Source organism: Mytilus trossulus, chromosome 2, assembly GCF_036588685.1.
Source record: "Mytilus trossulus isolate FHL-02 chromosome 2, PNRI_Mtr1.1.1.hap1, whole genome shotgun sequence".
In the NCBI taxonomy this organism is placed as follows: domain Eukaryota; kingdom Metazoa; phylum Mollusca; class Bivalvia; order Mytilida; family Mytilidae; genus Mytilus; species Mytilus trossulus.
In genome coordinates, this window is record NC_086374.1 from 43,906,116 (window position 1) to 43,918,369 (window position 12,254).

The following is a 12,254-nucleotide window of genomic DNA, read 5'->3' on the forward strand; positions in this document are numbered from 1 at the left end:
CCTTTTACAACACAACACAACGTAAATAAAACGTTTAGCTGATTGTACAGAGTTATCTCCCTGTAGTGTTATGTACCACCTTAAATGAATTAATAGACGTTTTTAACTATAAGAGAAGGAAGATGGACAAAATAACACAAATGATAATTCAGAGGCTTTTTATCATTGATAAAAAGCCTCTGAATTATTCTTTGTGTTATTTTGAAATACAGTTTAATTTCAAAATAAAATATATTCTATATCTTAAAACTAGTAGTATATCAAAGCTGATTATGGTATTAGTATATGGTAAGACTAGTCATTTCTACAATACCGATACTATAAAAACAAGAAATTATATAATAAATTTGCATTTTTTTATATGATATAAAAGCAGTTTATTTGAACATTAATATTGGATCTAGCTTAGTAGTATTTGATGTATAAGTTATACAATATTTTAATCCTGATATCTATGATGAGTTTATTTACAACTACTGGGTCGATGCCACTGCTGGTGGAGTTTTATTCCCCGAGGGTATCACAAGCGCAGTAGTCAGCACTTTAAATTTGTGTTTTCCATAATATATATATGGATTTTGATCACTTTGGAATGCATACGACGATCTAACTTCTACGTCATTTTGTATCTGGCGGTCAGTTGTATCATTGGCAATCATACTGAATTCTTTATTCTATATTAAATCCAGTAATGATCTAAATTCATATATCTAATATTGCAACAAGATTCAATCAATGATTGTGTATTTCAATAATAGTTACAGGTATTTAATATTTTGCACACTTGTCAATTGCGTGTATGCTTTTAAAACGACTGACCCTGACAAAATTTATAAATACTTAGACGGTGTATTTAGTTACAGTGTGTATCATTATATTAACCAACCCATTTCAATGCTAAATTAAATTGTTCTATTATTTATGAACGGTTAACTCGTAAGGTAAGCTTATTTAACATTTTCGATTTGATTAATTACATTATTTGATTAAACTTGGTCAGGGAGATTTAGGAATAGTAACAAAACGGATAGAATCAGTTTGTGAAATTGAAAAGTAGCACTTTACTTCCAGTTACTATTTGTTTTCTTAGTTGATCTAATTTGTTGAATCATTTACTAATGTCAAATGTCTCAAAATATAATAGAGCATTTTTTTTAGCCTGTCCCAAGTCAGGAGCCTCTGGCCTTTGTTAGCCTTGTATGAATTTCTATTTTTGTTTCTTCTATATATGTCGGAGTTTAATATGACGTCCATTATCACTAAACAAGTACACATTTTTGTTTAGGGGGAAGCTGATGAACACCTCGGGGTGCTGGATTTTCTCGCTGTATTGAAGACTCATTGATTGCATTCGGTTGTTTTCCGCTGTTTGGTCCGGTTGTTGTCTCTTTGACACATTCCCCATTTCCATTCTCAATTTTATGTTTTGTTTCTCGTAGATAAAACATAGAAAAGAATGTATGCGTATGTCATTCATATTATAATAACCTGAAACACATTTATTCTGTTATGAAAATTAGATAAAATCTAACAATAATTTTAAAAGTCATAATGTATTTAAACCTTAGCACAATTATAAATTGCGTGTACTTTTTTCAAATAACCGCCGTTACAAAACGACAAATCGTGTTTTTCAATAACGGCTAAAATCATTAAATGATCTTCACGGCCGACTCTCGGCTAACCGAGAGATAGGTCGGTTAATCTATATTGAGTATGCGGCTATATCGGCGGTGGGTCTGTTAATCGGGTTGGCTAAAGTCTGTTAATCAGGTGTTTTCGTGAAAAGCAGTGCAATGTCAGTATGTTTCATTGTATAACTTTTTAATTATATTTATATCATAAAAACTATTCATGTCTGACAAAATTATTTGGAGTACTGAATCCAGTGGTGTAATTTTTTTTTCTAGCTTCAATAAACGATCTATGAAATGAAAAGGCGAGTTACTCATCAGTAAATTTATACACATTTTACACACACAAAATGTACACAAAAATGACAAGTTGGTTGAGTTTACTTGCATGCAATCTTTTGAACAACGAAAAAAGACTGGCATTCTGTTCGTTTACCATATGAACATCAATATGTAAAAAATCTACACGAAAAACTGTATTTTGGTGACATAAATCAATTTTTGATAAAAATGTGGTCTGTTAATGGGTCGGATGTATAAAACTCGTTCTGTTAATTGGTCTGTTAAGAGTTATGAATGACATTACAAGTATAATTTATTTGCTATATTGGGTGCTATCTGAATAAAGAGATAGGCTTAAGATTAGTGGCTAGAATAAATGGAAACAACACATAAACAATGAAACATAAGTTTAGACAATGGAATCTGAAAATTGATAGAAACGATTTTAAAAAGTGTAAAATCAAAGTAATACTAATTTCATCAAAGAATGGTCGCAAATATCATGTGGATTCTGTTTCATTGATATGATAATGGCACCAATTTGTCATTTACATAGTTAACAAGTAAATAAATCAGAGATAAACTTCGTAATGTTTTGATTGTTTTTTATCAAATGAACTGAAATATGTTTATAATGCAAACAAATATAGACAAACCTTTAAACATCAACCTTTCTCTACACCACCTTGCAGGTCACTAAATAGAAAAAAAAACAAGCACGTTTGCAGACTGCTAGTCGGCTAAATGACTTACGATATCATAGGAATACATCATTACTCGAAAAATAAAAATAGTATTATGCATTTATTGCGATATACAGAAATATAAAATTGTTTTGTTGTTTCACATTAAATCAGCACCCAACACTAATATAAAAAAACTTACTTATGTCTATTTCTTGTTTTTTATAGTTTGTTCTTATGTTTTACTGTTATACCACTGTCCCAGGTTAGGGGAGGGTTGGTACCGCCCTAACATGTTTAACCCCGCCACATTATTTATGTATGTGCCTGTCCCAAGTCAGGAGCCTGTAATTCAGTGGTTGTCGTTTATTTATGTGCTCCACATTTGTTTTTCGTTCGTTTTTTTACATAAATGAGGCAGTTAGTTTTCTCGTTTGAATTGTTTTACATCGTCTTATCGAGGCCTTTTATAGCTGACTATGCGGTATGGGCTTTGCTCATTGTTGAAGGCCGTACGATGACCTATAGTTCTTAATGTTTGTGTCATTTTGGTCTTTTGTGGATAGTTGTCTCATTGGCAACATACCACATCTACTTTTTTATATCCTCATAGATACCAGGATTGAAATTTGATATTTGCTCCTTAAATATACGCCAGACACGCGTTTCGTCTACGAAAAACTCATCAGTGACGCTCGAAAAAAATGTTTAAAAGGCCAAAAACACAGTTGAAAGGCATTGAGGAAATACAACTTATACCGGTGTCACACATCAGCGTATAGCTCCGGCGTGTTAAAAATCATTTACGCTGCCAATATGCTTTAAGCGTGTATTGGGCGTACTAGAAGCTAAGCGTTTATCCGGCGTTTAAGAAACGTATGTTGGCGTATGTTGTATGTTTTTTATGCTGCATACACATTTCCTTGGGTTGTAGCGTTCATCAAGCGTATTTACTTTCCTTCAGTGGTTAGAGGTATAGGGGGAGGGTTGATATATCATACACATGTTTATCCCAAGTCAGGAGCCTCTGGCCTTTGTTAGTCTTATAATATTTTTAATTTTAGTTTCTCGTGTATAATTCTGAGTTATTAATTATGACGTCCATTATCACTGTACTAGTATACATATTTTTGAAGTACGCCTACGGGTGCGAGAGTTTCTCTCTACATTGAAGCCCCATTGGTGGCCTTTGTCTGTTGCCTGTTCTATGGTCGGGTTGTTGTCGCTTTGACACATTCCCCATTTCCTTTCTCAATTTTACCTTTGTATTTTGACGTACTGCAAACTTATGCAACGCGCTTTGAACGATTGCTTAAGCGTTCCTATGGCGTGCAACTAACGTATACCGACTTTGTGTCAGTTTTTTCTGTACGTTTGGTGCACGCTGGTCTATCCGCCCATGTGTGACGCCGGCATAAGGTAATCTATTCCTGAGGTAGAAAAGCCTTAGTATTTCAAAGAAAATGCATGGAATTTAACAAGTTGCATTGCAACACATGACAGATTCATATATGTTACAGACTTTGAACAGACAAAAAAATAAGGCTGATTGATAACTTGGCGTAAATAATAAATTCAAGCGAATTCGAGCGGCCAATCAGTCCATATATAACGCTTATATGAAATGACACACCCTTTTAATGAAATGCAGAGAAAAAAATATCAAAACAAAAGTCCTCTTTCTATAAGGATACTGTTGCATCGTATTGTAATTTTTTCGTCACACGTACATCTCATTTTTTTCTATGTGAAAATATAAACTCAAGGTAGTAAGACTATTACCGTGGCTAAATAACTCTTAACTGACACGATTTAAATTGCCCAACCCATTAACAGACTGTATTCCCCTAATATTCATTAAAATGTGGTAGAACTCAACTTATATAACAATTATGAAATATTTATCAATGACAATTGATTTTTTAGAACCAAAGTACTACTTTGTGTCCTTTAAATCATATCTAAAAATGGTTTTTGGCCTTTTATATAAAATATTGCTATGTGTACAAGCATAAAAAAACACATACTTGCGTGACGCCTTTTCGTTTTACTTAAAATTGCGCAGGCTATGCATATTTTTTAATGGTGGAAAATATTCTATGTTAGATATCATTTTGTCAGACACTTTTCTTTTTTTGATGTGATTCTCATAATATGCCAAAAAATCTGTATATTTAACAGAGTTTAACATTAAATTGTGAGTTTTACTCTTAACAGACGTATAACCAACCCGATTAACAGACCCACCGCCGATATAGCCGCATACTCAATATAGATTAACCGACCTATCTCTCCGTTAGCCGAGTGTGGTCCGTGATCTTAAATTAACACAATTATTTCAAAGCATACACTACAAACTGCCCAGAGTCTGAATTGACCGGTTTTTGTGCTCTGCTAGTTAAATCGAGCACACATTTTACTCAACTAGTCTTGACATTGTCTCGACTGTACTTAACTGTACTTAAGTGTACTCGACTAGGTCTTGACTTTACTTAATTAGTCTGATTCAGTATTTGATGATCTTTGTATAGTCTGAAATGGTCTTTACCAAGGCTCGACCTGTCTTGACTAGTCTCGACTCAGTCTCAAACAGTCTCGACTAGTCTTGACCTTCAAATTTAGTTTTGACTGGTGTAAAACTACCAAATAAGCTTGAATTTTGTAAGATCAATGTTTAATTTAGTTCGATGGGCTGAATTACACCAGTCAAAACTAAATTTGAAGGTCCAGACTAGTCGAGACAGGTCGAGACTAGTCAAGACAGGTATAGACAGGTCAAGCCTGAGTCAAGACCATTTCAGACTATACAAAGATAATCGAGTACTGACTCAGAGTAATTAAGTAAAGTCGAGACCTAGTCGAGTTCACTTAAGTACAGTTAAGTAAAGTTGAGACTAGTCGAGTAAAATGTGTACTTGATATTACTGGTCGAGCACAAAAACTGGTCAATTCAGACTCTGAACAGTTCGTAGTGATATATTGTTTTATTAACAATAAGGTTTAATCATAAGGTGCGGAAGCACTGTGATTTTATTTAACTTTAAACGATTTTAATCATAAGCATGATGTTGGTTTTACGTCCGTGTACATTTACGCCAAACATTTTTCATTTCAAAATGAAAAATAAATTCTCTGCAAATTTTAAAGGTAGTTGGTTTAAAAAATGTAACAAAAATCTATTTAAACCACTTTCGAAAAACCATTTTCTCAATGAGATTTGAAATTTGTTATTTTCATGAAATTATGTTTTTCATTTAACAAAGATATTGAAACAAATAACAACAAGTTTGTGTTAAAAATGATTTTTTTTTGGTCAAAAGTTTAAAAATATTAAAACATTTGTATTTGCTTGCTTTAGAAAAAACAACGTATTTCAATCTCATTCTTAAAAGCAAATATTGAAAATACTGACCTTTAGCATTTTTCAATTTAGTTTACAATATTGAAAAATGGAAAATTATCTAACGTGTAGCATTTTTCAATTGACTTACAATATTGAAAAAATGAAAAATGCTCAAGCGTGGAGCATTTTTTCAATTTGTCTTCTTTTACCTAGATATAATGGTATAAAATGAAAAAAAAATATTTTTGATTTTGAATCATATATATTTGAATTTGAATCTTCTGATAGCTCGAAGCCAATCAATTTGGGCGTCGAAATAAGAGAGTACTTTAAACGACCGCGAAGTCGATCTTTAGAAGTATGTGCACTTTAAAGAAGATCAAGGATCAATGAATAATCACTTAAACTAAAAAAAAACCACAAAAAAAACAAACAATGTAAGTCAATGCACGTCAAGAACTCACTTACAATAAATGTTTTTTTCCCAAGTTTAACTTAATGCAATAACTATATCGTTACCGAAATTCCAAATATGAAGCTATTAATTGATAAGATTTATTCATTCTCATTCCGGGAAGGGTCATTGTTTCGTGCAGTAAACAACGCCCATGTGAAGTATTTTAAGAAATATCAGTTTGAATTTGAATTTAAACAGGAATTATTGACCTTGCATATTAAATCCCGCAGTATTCTATTATGCTACATCCTAGGTTTTATATTAACAACGAAACAATTGAACCAATGGTTAAGAAGTAATCATTTCTTTTTCATGGAAGCTATTATGTGATCATTTTTTAGTCATTGAATATGTGTCACAGATAAAAATAAACACTGAAAATCCCAAAGGAACATTCAAAACACATAGGTCGATGGCAAAATGACATTTTAGCCAATGAGAAAATAGAAAATTTTATAGTCCTATAATAACATTTTTTGTTATTTTTACATTTAAGAAATGGCACAAGCACACATAGATAGTAATCAGTTTATCACTTGTCCAGAACATCTATCGGAGAACGCAAGGTTCTATTGCGAAGATGATCATGTGATGATATGCGATGACTGTATCGTAGGAAGTCACTGTGGGCATAAGAAAATCAAACTTAAAGATTATCTCAGCAACAAAAGGCAGCATTTGAAACAGAATGCAAAAGATAGTAGAGACAACAACCTCCCTAACATACAGGATGCATTAGAAAAGGCGCTCAAAGGCAAAACAGATTTTAATAATTCAGTCGATAAACAACTTGAGAGGGTAAAACTAAGACGAGAAATGGCAAAAAAAGCGTTTGACGAATTACAAGATGAGTTGGTCCAAGATTTTGAATCTGCTAGAAATGCTGCGAACGATGAATTTGACAGATTTTCTGAGAGGCAGCAATCTAGAATAAACCTAATCCAAGAAACTATACAAACTGTTGAATCTAGAAGTTTAGACATGTTGGATACAGAGGTAGTGTCCTACGATGAAAAACTTTCATCAAGTATGACTGATGATCCGTACTTGGACGTACCACCGACAATTCAACCACCAAGATATCAGTGCCAAGATGATTCAGTACAAAAAGGTAAATTGCAAACTATCCTTGGATACATGGAATCAGGAACTTATGCCGAGGTTGCTGCAGTTGATTTTCAGCGTAGACACAATGTGGATCAAGACAGAAATAGGAAAACAGAAGAGGAAAACGGAAGTGATTATTGCCCGGAATCAATTGTAGTTGAAGATAAGAGAGATTTTTTGGCTGTTAAAACGTTTAAACGTACTGACAAAGTCTCCCATATTATACCAAAGCAGAGTCTACAAGCATGGCTAATTCATAGTGATATCGAAGAAGTTGACTGTAGCTCGGGAATGGTTAAAACAAAAATAATAAAGACTTTAGAAGAGAGACCACAGTGTGCCACCCGTAATAACGCAAACGAGCTTATCATTGGAATGTGGAACAAGAAGTCACTTAAGCAGCTGAAAAATAGTGGATCATTCGGATTCAATTTCTTTGCTAGAAATAGAAACTATACCCTTGGAACTTATAAGAACACTGCACCTCTTCAGGCTGTGTGTTTATGTACCTGTAAATCTGCGTCTGTTAACGGCGACATTACCGTATGTCTTGTCGAAAAACCAGCCTCTGACCAGAATCCAGTTAAGAACCCAATTATTCGAAGATATGCAAATGACAAAACACAGCTTGAAAGTGATCTTGTTTTGTCGGAAGATAAAGTTGATATTGAAGCACCAGCTTATTTGTCAGAAAACACGAAAGGCGATTTATGTATAGTAAGTTGTCCGGAAGGAAAGGCTTCATGGATTACCATAACGGATGAAAATGGAATCATGAAATTCAAATATCCGGAGACTGATCTGAAGGTTGCAAACCGAATTGATTATGATTTTATAGGTGCAGGTTTTCTATCTGACGGAACAATAACCGTGTTAGACAGAATAGGCTTTAGACAACATTTAATCGACAAAGAAGGCATGCTACTTCAAATTGACACACACGAGAATCTACCAGCTTGCTTGGCTATTGCTCCTAACGATCATGTGTGGATCGGCTTTGATGATGGACATGTTAAAGTATTTACATACAGAAATGAATATACTGAGGTTTCTATCAAAAGTTTAAAACACGAAAAAACAAAAGAAGAAAGCTGTTAGCGGTGTTTGATTAAAACAGTATTACAGTGAAAACTGGGTAAACCGAACCCTGATAAAACCGAATTTCAGTTTAAACCGAACAATTTTCAAAGTCCCACAAAATTTCCCTATCATTTAACGTTAATCTAACCTGAAATAACCGAACCCTGTCAACACCGAATACCGAACACCTTTTGAAGGCTCGTTAGTAAATTTTTATCTAAAAATTACCTGTCAATATCGATCGATAGCAATCAAAACAATAAAATATTATAATGATTTGCATGATTTAATTAAACAAACACAGGATGGCAGAGTATCCCCGAGGGTATAAGAGTCGGATAACCTATTTTTTTAACCTTTCATCATTTAAATTCTTAAGCGGACGCATAAGAAGTAAACACACATATATCTATAATATTTTACTTTATTGAAATCGATTTTACGAATGTTACTCTGAAAAAATAATCGTAAAAGAATAAGAGGCAACTGTCACTGATTGCGGTATTATCTTGAACTATTTGGAATGGGATTCTGAATTATATAGAAACATGTTACTTCCACATATTCTGTTATATCTATTGTTTTATTAAACATTGGATTCAACCAAACATACCAAAGGTGTCATATGACCATATGTTTATTAAAACAGAACACAAATAACATGATCACATTCGTTTTATATTACTCTGGCACTTGGTACAGTAAAATTAAACTGAATTTTTCATGTCACAGGTTGAACTTACTTCAAATATGTTTGATTTTTTTTTATTGTGAAACCCATTGGATAACTATCTGATAGTTATTATTATTATAATGAGTAGTATTTGTTGTATACGTAGTATATCATTGGAGTATTTCGATTTGAAATGAAATTGATTGTATTGTTAGGCGACGTTATGAATGACCGCATAATGTCTTATAACGCTGTTGTGTTCCAAGTTAGTAAGTAGGATTTAATAGAAAAGGAAAATGTAGTATATTCCATTTTTTTGGGTATATATCATTTTAACCTTTTTGGGAAAATAAATTAATACCACCAATTTTGGCATAATACATATTACCAGCGAAAGCAAATTACTTATGCCTTACGGAAGTAAATTAAACATGTTATAAAACTATGTATATGTGTAATTTCGTTCATTAAAACAGACAGTGCATTAGAATGAAATTATTTTTTCCTGTTTCATCAAATGTAGCATAGAGGGCGTAATGTTTTCCCGCTTCAAAATTATTTTCGCGGTGTTTGTTTTGCCTATGTAATCATCCAGTCCGACACCGTCAATCTGAGCAGTCGAATTTTCTTTGTAAATTTTATTTCCCGTTAAAGTTTATGAAGCTTTATCTTTTGAGAGATTTTTGTTTGATACTGATGTTTGAATTATATATTGTATGTGTAGATATATATGTATGAATTGTATTTATTTCTAATTAAATAGAGAGCACCGGCGTTGTAGTGCGACTATCCACTTTACAAAGTCTTTGGTATTTATTATAGCCTTTATGGCATGTATATTCAGAGTGTTTATGCATACTTGGATATGTGGTACAAGTACTGATTATACTTGGTTATTTTGGTACAAGTACTGGTTTTATGTCTACATTGATGGGTGGTTTATACCAGGAGAAATATAGGTAAACGATTTTAATAACACTTCCTGGTTAAGGATTTGCCTAGCTTTTTTGGAAATGAAGAAATCGTCTACACCTACTAATATGGGACATTGATGTTGATTAAAATACACCTTTCTATGCAGGCCCTTTTGTTCCCCACATAGTTTACATAGCCAATAATTAACTAGTATCAAACAGTGTATTTTGGATTTGCCATATATATCATATATGGTCATATATATGCACCTTAAATTCGTCATTGTACAGGATTAACACTTCTAAATTCAATTGTTGTCACATAGTTTCCGGTTGAAATATTTTAATCATGATGACTTTATAGGATGACACTACGAATAGAAAAAAAATCCAAACATAAAATAAGGTATAGGTACGTAACACACTGTACAGTTTCCAATTTGTTAGTCAGTATATCCTCCTTGGGATGACGTAAAAATGGCGAATAAAATAATTCAATTTTATCTATTACTTATATAGAACAATGGTATTGATAAAACATTACACCACTGCACGCTCTTTTTATTTTCCAAGATATCAATGTACCAATAATTATAAAGTTCTAGGTCGACGGTCAAAACAGAAATATTTTAAAAGCAGAGAAAAACGTGCATCTTATAATCATTATGACTTAATCAGATGACAATATACCAACAGTAAAAAACCAAGGTATCCATGAATTTGTTAAATTTTCACTTCTGTTTAACAAAAAAAGCACAAAATTGAAATTGTGATAAAAATCTCGGTTTTGTATTTTAAAGTCATAAGAAACCTCAAATTAAAAAAAATATGCATATGTTTTTTATAACTAAATGGATAGTTTTCATCATACAACTTATGTACATATACTTTTTTCTGAGGAAAAATCTTTAATTTGTCCACATTTAGAAGAAGTTTACTTATTTTTAATTGCTTGCTTCCAGCAAGCAATTCTCCGACATATTTTCCGAATGCATAGTGACCCGAGCGTAACCCTCCTCGTAAAAATCCGGTGACCACAATACGCATGGATCTGTCATTGAAATAAACAAATATCTTATTATACATGTTAAACACGTGCTCAAAACCCATGCTATTTGTGATTTGTTTACTATAGGGTGACAATGGGTTAAACTCGGCTTCCAAACACGGCATTTAATGAGCAGCCATATTTGTTAAATCATAACAAACAGAGAGAAAAGAAATTGACGATTAGATGATATATTTGCGAAAATAATGATAAAACCGTGCGCATAGTACTAAGTTTATGATGTATACATGCATTGGTTCAAGAATTGGACAAACATTATTTTTCACCACTCACTCGTTCCATATGTCTTTAATTAGTTCAAAGAATCGAAACTAATTTGCATACAAAGTTGACTAGTGTCGCCCGATTTCAAATAAGTAGCAAAAGTTAAGTCTGTGATACAAAATTGAAATTTGTAGTATGATCCAAGTTTTGTTTAACTGAACTCATTTTTGTTAAACAAAACTCACTGTTGTCCGTACAAAATTGAATTTTGAGTACCAAACCACAACAGTTCTGTTCAACGCCCCGTACAGACGACCTTATTTCAAAATTGTACAAAATAGTAAAAATCGTTTATTGTATTTTTTCTTTAGTTTTTGCTTTGTAAAAAATAATATTTTAGATTTTAAACCTGCACAGACACAACTTTTAAATCGTAATACATCATATAAAGACAATACTTTCATCTTAAAAAGGTTCACGTGACAATATCAAACTGGCCATGGTGCACTCAGAAAAATTGATGCGAAATACAGGTATTTTGTGGAAATTGTAAGATGCTAAAGACTACATGTGTATACCGAAAAATCTTCCGAAGATATATATGTGACCTGAGAGATCTTTAGATTCTTTAAGTACATGATTTTGTACTATTTTATTTTCAGAATCTGGTCAACATGCAGCAAAAGTTTATATATAAAATTTCAGTTGCACAAGCTTTAAATGCAATAACCTTGGTAAAACTGAGCCCCAAAAAATATCGTGTAATTTGCATTTATATTTCAAATAACGCTGTTGAACAAATATTTTT

General features: G+C 32.6%; 1 protein-coding gene across 1 annotated transcript; it reads left to right on the forward strand.

Moving 5' to 3' along the window:
• Positions 1-871: 871 nt before the first annotated feature.
• LOC134707318 (uncharacterized) lies at positions 872-10,026 on the forward strand. Its single transcript, XM_063566967.1, has 2 exons — positions 872-941; positions 6,896-10,026. The coding sequence occupies exon 2, from the start codon at positions 6,898-6,900 to the stop codon at positions 8,602-8,604; it is 1,707 nt and encodes a 568-aa protein (XP_063423037.1). The 5' UTR covers positions 872-941; positions 6,896-6,897; the 3' UTR covers positions 8,605-10,026.
• The last annotated feature ends 2,228 nt before the right edge of the window (positions 10,027-12,254 follow it).

Excerpts from the sequence above, each read along its gene's own strand:
- LOC134707318 (XM_063566967.1), top strand. The coding sequence starts at position 6,898 with ATGGCACAAGCACACATAGATAGTAATCAGTTTATCACTTGTCCAGAA.